Here is a 16,324-nt window from a genome sequence, read left to right on the forward strand (position 1 = left end):
CATAAGAATGATATCAAGAGCTGTTTTTTTGACCCGTGACCTTTCGAAGTCGGTTCCTAAGCAGCTCTTGCGGTAATAATCGTCAATTATCTAAATACTGTGGAAGGTCATTCAAAATTTTATTGAACTATTATTTCATGAATTTATTACAATAAATTAGGTATCACACTGCATATTATAATTCAAATTTTAGTATCATACATTGTTCAATTTCGTACTTTAAAAGTACATATTAACAAAACTCGGTTAAACTTTGATTCTCATGTGCCATGTGGTATGTTGAATGCAGCTCTGGTTCAAATAAGGTATTTGTGATGCCAAAATACTAAGTCTGTAGCTTCGTACGAATTAGGAAGGCAAATTAATGATATTGATAAGCTAGAATATAAAATAAGAATATCATATCTCTTGTCAGATATCGCTTATGTACTGGATCAAACCTAGGGGTCCCGCTTACCTCTTTCCACTTTTAGAAACGGTCCCTTATATATACATAGTTCAACATATGGCATGTGAAAAACCAATCGAAAGATCAGAATGACTCCCCAATGGTTTATTTCAACCTTTTCAATGTGTTACAAGGCCATATCATTCTTTCGAATCAAGATTTTAAGCGGGTAAGCAGTGTTTTTAGTTTGTTCGAAATTGTAAATATATATTTTTGGATCAAAATATAGTTTAGTTAATATGATTGATGGATTATAGTGGGTTTCTATAATATCACTATAGTAATTTATGATGTTTTTGGTTATTCAACTGTATTTATGTATAAAAACCTAAAGAAGTGATTTCATTCAATGACCTCCAAATGCGAAATTTTGAAAGGCTTAACAACCAAGTACAATGATCGTACCTAGAAGAAATAATTGTTTGCATCTTTATTTACTGTTCTGTGTCTTAATAACAATTTAATAATTTGTTTATTATTGTTTGTTTGTTTGTTTTTGAATTTCGCACAAAGCTACTCGAGGGCTATCTATGCTAGCCGTCCCTAATTTAGCAGTGTAAGAGTAGAGGGAAGGCAGCTAGTCATCACCACCCACCGCCAACTTTTGGGCTACTCTTTTACCAACGAATAATGGAATTGACCGTAACATTATAACGCCTCCACGGCTGGGAGGGCGAGCATGTTTGGCGCGACGGGAATGCGAACTCGCGACCCTCAGATTACGAGTCGCACGCCTTAACACGCTTGGCCATGCCGGGCCAATTTGTTCATAAATATTAATGATCTATATACATATATAATATATAAAAACTGAAGCGGGTCACTTTATAAAGACTAAAGGCCAGTTTTATGTTATAGGATACGACAACACCAATGCATTGTAACCTCTGTAATGAGCCAGGATAGTCTAAAAGGTTAAAACAGTAAATACAAATAAACGTTATGAGGTTTAAGTTATTCAGTCTAAACATTTGTGTTTTCGTGTTAGAATTCTAGATTGAAAGAAGCATAATTTATATTTATTTCCTAATCGCTTGAGATCAGTCAAAAACCCGTATTATTTTACTAATTGATTCATGAGTAAAAATGACAGATAAAATATATAGTTTTTAAAACAAACATTTGATAACTATATGGACACTGCATGCGAAATTTATAATTTTTCTAATGCTTCAAAGTATTTTTAAACTTAAAATGAAAATTGCTTTGCATATTGGACAGGCAACATGTGAAAAGAAAAGACATAATAATTTATATATTTTTTTAGTTATATAGCACCGAGGGCTATTTGTGCGTTGTAACCAGAGGTATCAAAGCCTAATATCAAGACATACTGCTGTACCACTAGAGGAGGGGTGAGAAAAAACATTGATTAATAAACCTTAAAACGTAATAAAAAATTAGATATTTTGCTTGAAAAAGCATTGTAATGTTTACCAATAATCTGGTAAACGTCGTCAACATACGCTTACTGAGTTAAAAGTTATAGCATGAAACCTATTACAAACATAAAACTCCCCGTCACACCAATCATGCTCGCCCTTTCACCCGTGAGGGCGTTATAATGCGACGGTCAATCCCATTATTCGTTGGTAAATGAATAGCCCAAAAGTTGGCGGTGGGTGGTGATGACTAGCTGCTTTCCCTGTAGTCTTGCACTTCTAAATTAGAGACAGCTAGAGCTTTGCGCTAAATTAAAAAACAAACAAACAAACACATATATATATATATATGTACGCATACAAGGTGCGATGAAAACACCATTTTATCTAATATTTAACCATTAATAGTATGGACATATTGTCTGAATATTGTAAGCGTACTTAACAAAAAACACCTTAAAATTATGCACAGAACAATTAAAGTCAGAACATAACTTACATTTGTCAAAAAAAATTCTGAAAAATGTAATGTGTTAGTATTTATAACAGTTTTTGTTGTTGTTTTCAGATAAATCCAGCTCGACTAAAGTCACGGTCAACTATAAGATATTATCTGAAACGTTTGTAATGATGTCTATTCCTGTCGTGGACGTTCAAACCATAGGCAAGTTTCTATTTTTTTTAAATTCTTTGGTTGATATAGTCAGGCAATACTAATTTGATATCTAAATATATGCTCAGCGGTATTCTAAGCAAATCAGTCTGAAATTAGTTGAAATACAATGTATAAAAAATACATTTAATCAATGCTCTGTCCACCGTTATAAGTCTCTTGTTAAAGGTACCACACCCGTATTAGTTAAAACCCTAATATTATAAGGTGTGTGTGTGTGTTTTCTTACAGCAAAGTCACATTTGGCTATCTGCTGAGTCCACCGACGTCTAGATAAATAATGTAAACTCATAAAGAAATGTGTCGGCATGGCGAGGTGGATATGACACTCGACTCAGGTTCAAATCCCAGTGACACCAAGCACACTCGCTCCATCAGCCGTGAGGACATTATATGTGACGGTCAATCCCACTATTCGTTGGTAAAATAGTAGCTCAAGAGTGGGCGGTGACTGGTGATAACTAGTTGGGTTTCTTCTAGTCTCACACTGTTAAATAAGTTAAGGACAGCTAGCGCAGAGAGCTTGTTTGTTTTGAATTTCGCGCAAAGCTGCTCGAGAGCTATCTGCGCTAGCCGTCCCTAATTTAGCAGTGTAAGACTAGAGGGAAGGCAGCTAGTCATCACCACCCACCGCCAACTCTTGGGATACTCTTTTACCAACGAATAGTGGGATTGACCGTCACATTATAACGCCCCCACGGCTGAAAGGGCGAGCATGTTTGGCACGACGGTGATGCGAACTCGCGTCCCTCAGATTACGAATCGCACGCCTTAACACTCTTGGCCATGCCGGGCCCAGCGCAGAGAACCCTCGCGTAGTTTCGCGCGAAATTCATAAATAAACATAAATGAATAGTGGATAAATGTTTTATGATTTTCTTTTTCCCTGATTTATGGGAACGTCATATATGCTATTTTCATATGCAAGTACTATAGTTTATTTGATATTAAGTACAAAGCTACACAATAGGCTCTCTGTGGTTTGCTCACCACGGGTATCGAAACAAGGTGTTTAACTTATGTAGTCAGCCTTGCCGCTGATTCATTTAGGAGTATACAATATGATTGATTGATTATTTGGAATTAAGCACAAAGCTACATAAAGAGCTATATATGTTCTCTCCACCAAGGATATCGAAACCCGCTTGCCAACGTCTTAAGTCTAAAGACGTAGCGCTGTGCCACTAAAGAGTAGTGAGGGGACGTATCGTTGGTAATTTGTAGAATTGCTATGAGAATTATTCAAAGCAAAAGAAATGATACAATAAAAAGTGAGCAAACGAGTAAAGTGGTACTTTTGAATAGATCTTAAAACGATTTCCGATTTCGACTTTAGTTGAGAAATGTACACTGTTTCATTTAGCTATACGGATCCCAATGCAAACCAAAATAAGAATGGAAAATCTTTTTAAGATCTATAGAACACGAGGACTATCTCCGCTAGCTGTCCCTTATCTTCAGTGTAAGACTTAAGGGATGGAATCTAGTCATCTCCACCAACCACCAACTCTTGAGCTACTCTTTTACCAACGAATAGTGGGATTGACCTTCACAAGTAAGACTTCTTTAATACATAACAACTCAAGCCCAAAATAAACCAGTACAAAGGAACACCTTTATACCTATATTAAAAATAATATAATAAATAATAATAATAAAATAAATAATATAAAATTATATATTCAAAGATCTAAGCACGCCCTCTACATTCCGACACTCAGTTACAAAACCCCTTTCAAACATTTGGTCAACTTCCGGTCAGTTACCTCTTTTTTTTCTTTGTGAACCTGATGATGACAGAAGAAGGTCGAAACGTTGTTTGCTCCTCTACGTAAAATATTTTCTCAACCCAAACGAGCCATTTTTACATATATATTTTTCTCTATAAGTGGGTTTTCTCGACATCACTGATTACTTTGGTAACAACGTTTTTTGGTGACGTTAGAATAATTCAACTCTACCACCCCTAGTGGGAAACTCGAAATATTTAAATTATTTTTATAAGTGAAAATTGTTAATGCTTTGTTTTGCGATAGAGTTCAGATTGTTTAGTATGTATGAAAAAGCTAAAGAAAACAATATATTCAACTACAATGCATACGAAATATATAGAAAATAAAGCCCAATAAACAGTTATTTTTCACAGGTCTCTCAGAAACCGCTGAGCCTAGTAAAGAATCAATTCGTCATGTTGCCACTCAAGTTCATCAGGCATTCTCTGAGATTGGTTTTGCATACGTAATAAATCACGGATTTCCCATGGAACAGGTAGCTTGTTTTATATTTTGTCACTTAAAGTTTACAATAGCTATTAAGAATGTGTGTGTATTGTGTCAGTAACAAACCATAAACAATATCCCATTGCAGAAAACTGCTGTTTGCAAATGGTAATGTATCCAAGGGTATAACAGAAACACTTGTGATTTATGGCTGTTTTCAGAGATTCAGCGATAATTACAAAAAGACTTTGGTTTTAGTTAACATGTGAATAAAGGTCATAGGTAATGTTAAATATTAGTTTGAGAATTATTTATAATAGTCATAATAACGATGCAGTAAGAAACATCCTGCAAACTCCTGAATAAATAACATATAAAACCCGTCCACGTGGTATTTACAAGAACATTGTAAAGGCAGAGCTTGAGTGAGACGTAAAAAACATCAATAAAGATATAAAAATATTTTTATCAAAGCTCACGAACCTTGGCACCATTTTCGTCAAAACTACTAAAAATATCACGTTACTAGATTTTTAAACAACTTTCAACATTAGTGTCCACGTACGTACTAATTACTTGCAAACATATGTAGGAGGAAAACAAACAAACTTGTCAAATGATTTTCATATCAGATATTTTTTTTTAAAGATAAGCTGAATATATAAAAGCAATAACTAATTTCTAGGTTTCTGGTTTTGTATTTTGCAAACTTTTTTTATCAACAAACTAAACATGTGGCTTCTTGTTGGTTATGGTAATTTTTTGTCTTTTTTAAATTTTAGGTCCTAGCAATACATCAAAAATCTCTGGAGTTTTTTAAACTTCCACTCAATGTGAAGGAGAAATACAATAGGTCACTGCCTTGTGGTCTTGAAGGGTACCTTAGCTCTGATAAAGAAATGTGAGCACAGCTGTCATTAATTCATGGAAATTAATGTTTTTTATATGGCTCATATATTTAAAGCGAGAATCAGTTTCTGATAGACTTTTCAGCACCTCACTATCATAGTTTATACTGATGGTTCTCAGACTGGGAAGCCCTTTGGGAACGTATCCTTGAAAACACATGGAAAATTCAGAAAGCAAAAAGTAATTATCGAAACATTATTAATTGGAACGAATAATGTGGCTGTACTGAAGAAACAATGCAGTCAAGACTGGTATATCCGACCAGAAAACGTTCTGACTAAAATGGTGACTAAACACGTGTGACGTATATATCTTTATATCATTTTTGTCACCTTAAACGTTTGCCTGTCTTCAGCTGTCTACTATACGTTGAATGTGTGGAACACGAGAAAAAGGCTGATAAACTAAACTGTTGTAGAACCACTGATGTCTACCATGACTGAACTGCTTAAACCACGCTGTGAAATAACCTTCATCGTAAATTACAGTTTACAAATTATCTTGTCTTTCGATATAGAGTGACTTATTAACTAATCACTTCGTAACTTGTCCTTGCACGTGTTTCATCAGTTGTTTATATTCAAGAAACTTTATGAAAAAAATATATGTATATTCTCATGGTAAAATTACGGAATATACCGGCCTGAGTAATTATTACAGGCAAATTTTAATATGCAAATAAACTGGTGAAGTAATAATCACAGTAAATATGAAGTCACGGTGGAAGGTATTGTTTACATACATGAGATAAATGTTGAACAATGACAGATGAGGTAGCTTATGATCGGACAATCATGTACCAGTTGTTATTCTAGTTTGTATAAGTTGTTTTGAACATTTGTTCGTTAAAGTATACATACTTCATCAGTTTTGTATAAATGTATGTGATTTTGATATAATCTTTTTCGAAACATATCGATTTGTTCAGACAGTTTCTCTGCACTTGATGTTGAGACAGCAGTGTGTCTCTAGATTTATTACGCCAAAATACAGGGTTCTATTCACTACATTAGACACAGCAGATAGCTTAATTTGGCTTTGCTCAAGAAATACACTGCTGATGAAATGAGCAAAAGATGAAACAAAGTTTTACACATGTTAATACGTTAATAATTTCAAATTTGTAAAAATGCTATTTCAAAAAAACGGTTTATAACGACTATCATTAAAATTATATAGTGTATTTATACTCACTATACTGATGTGTATGTATATATGTAGATATATAAACGTGAATTCCACAATTTGGAGTTTATGGTGTTGCTCTAAGCTATATTTTCAATGCTTCCTTTCAGATAACACTATGTAACACAAACATTTTTCCTGTCTAGTATGTATTATTTCTTAATTGCTTATGTTGTAAAAGTACAGAAAGCGGCCATTATTCCCTTCAAACTTTGCTTTTGCGACCTGGATAATGAAATTTAAAAATTAACCAATTTTCTGTGTAAAAACGGGCAAATTTTCACATTTTCATTTACATAAGGTCTGAATAAAATGACATATGAATCAAGATTTACATGTAGTTATTCAAAAGTTATTCAAAAATGAACAAAAATGTTAAGAAGTGAGTATTTTTTTCAAGATTTGCGACTGTAATGTGAAACACTTTCACGTATCAGCCCCCATAATGTTTTAGTTGTACGTTCCTTGGTAGCGGCGTTCAAAGTCCAGTAAATCTTGGTGAAAGCGCTCATCTTGCTTCTCTGAGTATGCTTCAATGTTTTCTTTGAATTTATGAAGATGAACGTCAAGGATATAGACTTTCAGGGACATCCTGCAGCCCATTTTGCCGTAGTTCTTCAACCAGTTCCACATAATTTTCGGCCTTGTGATTGCCCAAAAAGCCCCGAACCACTGCGATATAGATGTCCCAAGCTTTTGTTCCTTCTTACTGAGCTACTTGGGGAATTCAGCGCACTCCAGTATCTTCTTTATTTGTAGTTCAACGAAGACATCTGCTTTGACCTTTGATTCAGACAGCTTAGGGAAAAAATCTCGAAGGTACTTGAAGGCTGCAGATTCCTTATCAAGAGCTGTGACAAATTGTTTCATAACACCCATTTTTATGTGCAATGGTGGGAACAACACCTTCTGGAGTCCACTAGTGGCTCACACTTGACATTGTGCCTCCCCACAGAGAACTCGGTCCATTGTGGCCAGTGCTTCCTGTTGTAGTGTGCTGCGGTGTCCCTGCTGTCCCAAAGGCAAAGATAACAGGGAAACTTGGTAAAGCCTCCTTGGAGACCCAGCAGGAATGCCACCATTTTGAAGTCTCCGATAACATCCCAGCCATACTCATCATACTTCAAGGCTTCTAGCAAGGTTTTGACGCTGTTGTATTTCTCTTTGAGGTGCACCAAATGAGTCAGGAGAAGAGACGAATTCTTATTCTCATTATGGAGCAGCACAGCTTTGAGGCTTTTGGATGAGCGATCAATATAGAGGCGCCACTCGTTCGGGTTACAGGCCAGGCCTAGCACAGACCGAATACATTATGGCGGAAGCAGAACCCATTTCGATCAATGAAAAAACTTGAAAAATGTCGGTGACGCTTCCTCTGACTTGGGACTTGCACACTTTCATCTAACAAGTCATTGAGCCAAGATGTCAAAGCTCGGCGTTTGGGGTTGTTGGGATCTCTCATCTAGTCTGGTCTCTCTGGTTGGGGTCTACCTCCTCTCACTTACTGCACCTCTAGAAAGTTCTTTTACAACATTCTAGAAAGTTCTTGAAAATTCTCTGTTTGCTACTCAGCACTGAATCTACCTGGAATGTTCTAGAAAACGGGTAAATTTGAAAATTCCATTACCCTGGTCACAAAAGCAAAATTTGAAGAGAAAACTAAGTCTTTTCCATTTACTTTAAGCATAAGCAATTGGAAAATAACACTTTCTGTCCAGGAACAAGAAAAAGTAAAAGAAAACTTTACATAGTGTAATAGATAAAAAGCTCATTACGTTAACATTTAAAATTTATAAAAGTAGGTTTGCAATATTTAGAAAATTCTAAGTTTAACATTAGGAATTTAATAACTTCGATAAATATTTTTAATTGATGTATACTAAATGTTAAACATCAGATATAAAATGAGTGAACCACATTAGCAAGTTTGCAATGGATCAGTTGTTTTCAGTCGGTAAAGTATTGACCAGTAGTTGTTTAGTTTCAAAGAAAAAATTAGAGCAATAAGGGTTTTGAGGTATATTCAGTTCCTAGATCGATTAGTCATGAAATTATGCAATTAAGTTTGTTTTTATGTTGGTTTTAGTGGTACTGGTGAGGCATTTCTATTTGAACGTCATTTGGAAACTTTCGGTAACAATAATGCACAAGAATGTGGAAACGTTAAGAAAGAAAGAAACTAATTTATCGTTAAGTTGATTGAGCCTCGAATTATTTTTTACTAAATAATTTAAAATAATTCTCCACCACCACCAAATAAAAAGAACAACTTTACGACAGTATTTTATTTATATTCTTGAGATGAGTGTATCTAGTCCTGATTGTATACAAATAATTATTTTGTTGTTAAGAATAAAGCAACAAAATGGTATGTATGACCTGTTACTCTACGGGTATCCTCTGACTTACCACTGAGCCACTAGGGAGAGGGTGTATCTATCGGAATAAAACTGACGTAACAATGTCCTAGAATAAAACGTTTTCCGACTTTCGTAAAAATTTCTTCGTTGTAGAACTCAAGCTACTCACGTGATAGAGATTTAGTAATCTAACGAACACCAGAATATTACATTAGTGAAGAATCGCCCCTTTTGCTAGCCTAAAGAATGACTGTATGTTTTTCTTATGGCAAAGTTACATCGAGCTATCTGTTGAGTCCAACGAAGGGAATCGAATCCCTGATCTTAGGGTTGTAAGTCCGTATACTTACCGCTGTATTAGCGGGAGGCATTACATAACGACCTGATAGCAAAATGTAACATTTTAACAGCTTAAAAAAAGGTACAAAAACCGCGTAAAAACGTAGACGCATTTCTATCAAAACATAATTTACTACATGAGAGGTAGTGGGATATGGTAGATTGTCTCGAACGCCCATGTGAGAAATAAATACTTGATGAAAGCTATCATTGAAAACAATGCTTTTGATGAAGATTAAAAACTAAATTAGAATTTCCGAGTAACAGCTGTTTTCACCATAGCCCACGTTATAAGAATTTATTTCTTCTTTTGTTATTTAGTCTTCAGCCAGGTGTATCACAAGAAATGAAGGAGATGTACGAGGTAGTCAAAACTGACACTGCATTTCCGGTTGAGGAAGAAGTCCCTGGGTTTAAGCAAGCCTGTGTAGATTTCCTGGACTCCTGTAGAGCCCTCTCTCGTCGTTTCTTAAGAGTTCTTGCAGTTGCTTTAGGTGGGTTTTTACAGTGTATTGCTCCATACTCAAGATTGGCCCGGTATGGTTAGGTAGTTAGGGCTCTCGACTCGCAATCTGAGGATCGTGGATTCGAATACCTGTTACACCAAACATACTCGCCCTTTCAGCCATGGGGCGTTATAATGTAACGGTCAGTCCCACTATTCGTTGGTAAAAGAAGAGTAGCCCAAGAGCTAGCTTGAAGTGGTGATGATTAGCCACCTTCCCTCTTGTCTTACACTGCTAAATTAGGGACACCTAGCAAAGATAGCTTTCGCGTAGCTTTGGTGAAATTCAAAAACAACCAAGCAATCTTTACATAGTACAGTATCTTCTATAGGATTAGTATAGTTAAGTACGAAGATTGTTTGTTTGGTTTTTGAATTTCGCGCAAAGCTACACGAGGGCTGTCTGCGCTGGCCGTCCCTAATTTAGCAGTGTAAGACTAGAAGGAAGGCAGCTTGTCATCACCACCCACCGCCAACTCTTGGACTATTCTTTTACCACCGAATAGTGAGATTGACCGTCTCATTTTAACGCCCCCACGGCTAAAAGAGTGAGCATGTTTGGTGCGACGGGGATTCGAACCCGCGATAAATACGAAGAATCGGTTCACACAAATAAATACACGCCACTAAAACATTTCAGTAAACTGAAAAGACGTAACGTTTAAATTCAATGATTTTTTTGTTATAGGTCAAGAGGACGACATTTTTCTGAAAAATCACAGCTTCAACACCAAATACAACACTCTAACGACGCTGCGAATGCTTCATTATCCACCTGTTGAGGGAATATTGAAACCTAATACAGTTCGATGTGGTGAACATTCAGATTATGGAACAATGACGTTTTTATTTCAGGATAATGTCGGTGGTCTGGAGGTAAGGAATGTGTAAAGTATTAATCGAATTCATAGTGCAAACTGCTGAGTGAAACATATACAGACTGTGTCAAAATACTAGAGTTGATGTGAAACGTTTTCTATTGAGATGCAAAATTCATACTTTTAACTTCTGTTTGTTTGTTTTTTGAATTTCGCGCAAAGCTGCTCGAGAGCTATCTGCGCTAGCCGTCCCTAATTTAGCAGTGTAAGACTAGAGGGAAGGCAGCTAGTCAGCAACACCCACCGCCAACTCTTGGGCTGCTTTTTTACCAACGAATAGTAAGATTGACCGTCACATTATAACGCCTCCACGGTTAAACGAGCGAACATATTTGGTGCGACTGGGATTCGAATCCGCGACTCTCAAATTACGAGTCGAACGCCTTAACCCACCTGGCCATGCCGGGCCGTCTTTTAACCTCTCACCAGTAACCAAAACGAAAGGAACACTTCATATCACTCGGTAATTCCTTGACTTAGAACATACCCTGTAAAATGAGTAAGTGAATCGCGCAAGTTGTAATATGATAAGATATCCATAAATTACTGGATGCAGGGTTTTTTATCACATTAACCACTAACAAACGAATGTAGAGAAAGTGTGATAGTTTCTAACAGCACCAGGAAAATTAATTCTGAGTTGAATGTTCTCGATAAGCATATACGTGGGGGTTTACAAAATGTTTTACAATTGTAGAAATTCCAAGTATAAAGCAAGCATGTTGCCAAATATGTTTCTATAAATAACATTAAATGTCTCTTTCTTCACGGACAGATTGAAATGGATAGAATATAACCTTCTGAAATGTTTAACGAGATCTGGGGTAGACCTAGTGGTATGCATACTGAGACTGTAAGCCAGAGATATCATGTCTTGTGTCCTCTAGTCGCTAAAACATGCGCTCCACACTTTAGTGAAGCACGTGCTTTATAGCAGAGACAATCAAATGTTTAAAGAGAGAGCCTTAAAAGTTTGCAGTGGGTACTTATAACTTGCTGCCTTTTCTCTAAACTGTCAGTTCGCAGTTTTCTACTCTTGGAAATTATTTCAACAGTTTAAGTTTCCATCTCAAGACAATAATATTTATTAAAAACTAAGTTGTTGCATACTTTAAACAAAATATGGCCTATTAAACTACCAAAGGAAGATTTTTAGGACAATCCGCTTTCAGAGGGAAAATATCTTCATCAAAGACTGAGATGTCGCTTAGCCAAACCAAATGGCATTAGTCAAGTCCCACTATTCGGTCTCAGAAGAATTTTCCAAGAGCTGACGGTGGATGTTTGACTAGCTGACCACATTTTAGTTTAAAACTAGAGATAGCTAGCGTAGATAGCCCTCGTGTAGTTTTGTGTGAAATCAAACAAACAAACAAACAAACAAATCATTCATCCCTAAAACTGAATTACGATAAGTTCAAGATTGTCTTATATCACAAATTTGCAGAAGTATCCAAGTTCATTCATCAGCTTTCACTTCACATTTGTCATACTTTTCATCTGTCAAATAACATCTATCACTAAATAACATCAGTGTTTTATTTCTCACATTTCTGAGTCCAGTGACTTACTCCGTATTGACAGTTCACATTACTTAGGTCACCCGAGCTTGCTTTACTCGGTTATGTTTATTTGGATACTGTATGAATCTGACCACTTGCATGTCAATGCACGAACATAAATTACCACTCCTTTGTAGTAGCAACATAAAATTACTAAATCGAATATTGCGGTAAAGGTAACTGTTTATTGGGATTACGTATATTTCATATTCGTCAGTGCTAATGAAACTGTTAATGTTGTGCTCAACAAGCAACAAAAATCAAAATAGAAATAAACTAATGCATAATATTATCTTAATATCGATTGTATGTGTGAACTTATTGGTTTTCTTTTTTAGTCCGCGATCTCCTCCCATGCTCTTGAAGTCCTCAGGGTCAAACTAGGCATGTGGACTGGAGGTGGCTCTATAAGTGTCCCAAGGGGGCTAAAACATATCCAGAAGGTATCTCAAACATGATATTAACAGTAGATGTTCAGGGCCACTAAACATGAATATGGGACGGAACTACTATATTACTACTATATGCTGGGGGCGTCATATTTGAAACTGTATTCATGCCCAGATGCTCGGGTACCATAACCGTGTGTCCTAATGAGGTTTGTTTCCAGTTATCTAGAAGTAATTCAGGATAATGGTGGAATTTGATTTGTAGAATGAGACCTCTGAAAATCATGACTTAGGCCTTTGAACCCTGCAGCACAGGAATTTTATTTGAGAAAATAAAACACATTCTGAATGTATTAAATCTTATGCATATTTTAACATTACAGTCCACAGTAAATCGGTTTTCTTCGTTGGCCAAGTAGTGCAACAATTTTACATCAAAATATTTCAGATTAATTTAGAACATGGTTATTATACTTGATAACTACTGAATTGCCGTGTTTTATTTTCCGCTACTACCATTACGAGTTGTATTTGAAAGTTTAGAACGTATCAGAAAAAATTAATTAGTTGGCGCATGAGTTATTACTGCTACTTTTATTCACGGAAAGTAATCCTTAAATCTATTTATTTTTTCTTTAGTTGAAATCAAGAACAGGAGAGTGGATCTCAGCAACTCCGCTGGAGGATTCTATTTTAGTCAACATTGGGGACATGATGACCATATGGACTGATGGGTTATACAAAGCAACGGTAATTCGTTAACTTCTACTACGTATTATTAAATATTAATTGGGTAATTAAAATAATTATTAAGTTTGGTACATAAAAGTAAACGTATTTAAACCACATTATTTGTTTTAGACCACTGTTAAAAAAAATATTTTGCTCACGTGGTTTTATTTCCTTTCTTGAATCGCATCCTTTAGCGTCATCGAGTTTTGGTGCCAAAAGAAGAAGCTGAAAGACAACGATCAAGAAGTTCTATTGCCTTCTTTGTCAATCCGGATGATGCTGTTATAGTAGAACCACTTAATGGGTCGAAAAATTTTCCTAGTGTGAAATTTAAAGATTATTTAAATGATAAATTTAAGAACACATTACAGTACTGATGATCAAGAATACATAGAAAGTTATTACATATTTTTGTGGTGTTTTTGTTTTTGTGTGTGTATGTAAAGCTAAACGTGGGCTATCTGAGTTCTGTCCATTACGGGGAATAGAACACCAGATTTTATCAAGAGTTTCTAATATTTTTGAATTAGTTTGTAAGAAGAGTTTAAAGATAAAAACATAACTCCACCGATATTTAATGTATTCCAATAATCTGTGTGATTCATTTTACTTTTCTAGAAGGCTCGTAATCTAAGGGTCGCGTTTTCGAATCCCCGTCACACCAAACATGCTCGCCCTATCAGCCGTGGGAGCATTATAACATGACGGTCAATCCCATTATTCGTTGGTAAAAGAGCAGCCCAAGAGTTGGCGTTGGGTGGTGATGATTAGGTGCTTTCTCTTTAGTCTTACTCACCTAAATTTGGAAAGTCTAGCACAAACAGCCCTCTTGTAATTTTGTGCGAAATTCGAAAACAAATACTTTTCTGGAAAGTATAAGCTCAATTGAATTTCAAAAAATAATAATACATTCAGTTTAAAAACTGGCTGACCCAGTATGGCCAGGTGGTTAAAGCATTCGACTCGTAATTTGAGGCTCGAAAGTTTGAATCTCCATCACACCAAACATGTTCGCTCTTTCAGCCATGGGTGTATTTTAATGTGACGATCACTATTTGGTAAAAAGAGTAGTCCAAGAGGTGACGGTAGGTGGTGGTGATTACGTGCCTCACCTCTTGTCTTAAATTGCTAAATTAGGGACGGCTAGTGCAGAGAGTCCTCATGTAGCTCTGCGCAAAATTAACAAAAAACAATCAATATAACGTGCAGTTTGGTATAATTTAACTGTGTGTGTGCTTTCTTATAGCAAAGCCACTTCTGGCTATCTGCTGAGACACCGAGGGGAATAAAAAACTGATTTTAGCATGATGCAACTTCTGAAGCCTTTAATTTTTATAGTATATCAACAGCTACAACTTTTGTTTTAGCGTATCTTTTGTCGAAAAAGAATGATTTTTTGTTAAATCGTGAAATTGATTTTATTTAATAACTTAATAACCTTAATATTTTTGTGGTAATGCACAAGATTAAGACTGCCACTATTTTTATAATCGGTCTCACGGTTCTCGTGCTGAAATGGATTTCCATTGGGTTCCAGCCTACCTAAACAGCATGTACACTGGTAAGTTATCCTAAATTAGCTTCACCTGGTTTAGTAGGTTGGTATATTTTAGATGTCTATGCCAGTTTGTGTATTCTGAACTCATTTTTACCAAAACGCAATGGCTTTTCTATAATTTAGAAGTTATTATGTAAGGAATCGCTTCTTTTCTATGTGAATTTTCGTTAACTTGCTTCATTAAAAAGTTTCACACGCACATTGGATAAGATAAATAATACCTAAATTCACACCCTCAGTATGGGTACAAAATTTCAGATATATGAGTTATTTCCACTTGGAGTTATGATGGTCACATTTATTTCTGTTTTTTTTCTCTTTGCTAGCTTGCCTAATTAAAAAGATGAGCATGCGCGCACGCACATGGATGAGTAATAATATCTTATGCACACCTTCAGTGTCTACTTATTATGGATAAAAAATTTCAGGTCTCTAGAATTTTTCCTCTTGGAGTTATGGTGGTCATACGCAGGCACACAGACTCGTCCTTTTATTCTTATAGATACTATTACATTTTACACATTCATCTTCATTTGTTTATCGCGAATTCAAAATCAAATGATGTAAAAATAACATATCTCTTATCTTCCACACGTCACTGCCTATGAAGTCTCGTTCAATACCAGATTTGTTTTTCCTTGGGCCGACAATGAGGAACAAGAAATTCATTGAAATACTACTTATATATTCTATACATGTTGGAAAAGCGAATGTCTGCAGTTGTCACAAATTTTAGGCTTAGCCGTCTCTAAAATCCTCACCATTTTTCAAACATTAAACAGCAACTTATAATGAATACTTTACTAAAACAATCACCATGAAGAGGGCGCTAAATGAGGCAGACGATATATTGTAAGTCGTAGAATGAAGATAACAGTTTTCAATATCAATTTTAATAAACCGTCTAAGCTTTACCGCAGATTATATAGGTAAGAGTAAAATTTTAAGATAGAGAAAATAGTCTTTATAAGTTGTAGATCTTGTTTTGTGGCTGGAATAAATTACTAACTATTAAAATTGTTGTTAATGTTATTTATACATTTCTAACTTATTGTATTTGTGAAATAGGCCTGTGCTACTAGTACTAAATAGCAACTCTAAGGCCAAACTTTCAGTGTATGTTACTAAAAGTAACACTAGTAATACCAGTGAGCTTTACGCGTAAACCACACCCCACACCCAAAG

At 35.7% G+C, this 16,324-nt stretch overlaps 1 protein-coding gene across 2 annotated transcripts; it reads left to right on the top strand.

Moving 5' to 3' along the window:
• Window positions 1–556: 556 nt before the first annotated feature.
• Window positions 557–14,089, top strand: LOC143228916 (uncharacterized). Of its 2 annotated transcripts, XM_076460368.1 has the most exons (8): window positions 557–617; window positions 2,399–2,494; window positions 4,650–4,771; window positions 5,505–5,623; window positions 9,837–10,009; window positions 10,709–10,896; window positions 13,489–13,599; window positions 13,776–14,089. In XM_076460368.1, exons 2-8 carry the CDS (start codon window positions 2,458–2,460, stop codon window positions 13,956–13,958), a joined length of 933 nt encoding a protein of 310 aa, XP_076316483.1. In that variant the 5' UTR covers window positions 557–617; window positions 2,399–2,457; the 3' UTR covers window positions 13,959–14,089. The 2 variants fall into 2 exon arrangements, with proteins under 2 accessions (XP_076316483.1, XP_076316482.1); XM_076460367.1 differs by lacking the exons at window positions 557–617; window positions 2,399–2,494 and adding an exon at window positions 3,921–4,058.
• Window positions 14,090–16,324: the final 2,235 nt, after the last annotated feature.

Source organism: Tachypleus tridentatus, chromosome 10 (assembly GCF_004210375.1).
Source record: "Tachypleus tridentatus isolate NWPU-2018 chromosome 10, ASM421037v1, whole genome shotgun sequence".
Taxonomy (NCBI): domain Eukaryota; kingdom Metazoa; phylum Arthropoda; class Merostomata; order Xiphosura; family Limulidae; genus Tachypleus; species Tachypleus tridentatus.

Coding starts and splice junctions, on each gene's coding strand:
- LOC143228916 (XM_076460367.1), top strand. CDS start 3,980: ATGGAATCTAGTCATCTCCACCAACCACCAACTCTTGAGCTACTCTTT. Junction 10,010..10,708: donor AGTTCTTGCAGTTGCTTTAG/GTGGGTTTTTAC, acceptor TTTTTGTTATAG/GTCAAGAGGACGACATTTTT. Junction 10,897..13,488: donor ATAATGTCGGTGGTCTGGAG/GTAAGGAATGTG, acceptor TTTTTTCTTTAG/TTGAAATCAAGAACAGGAGA.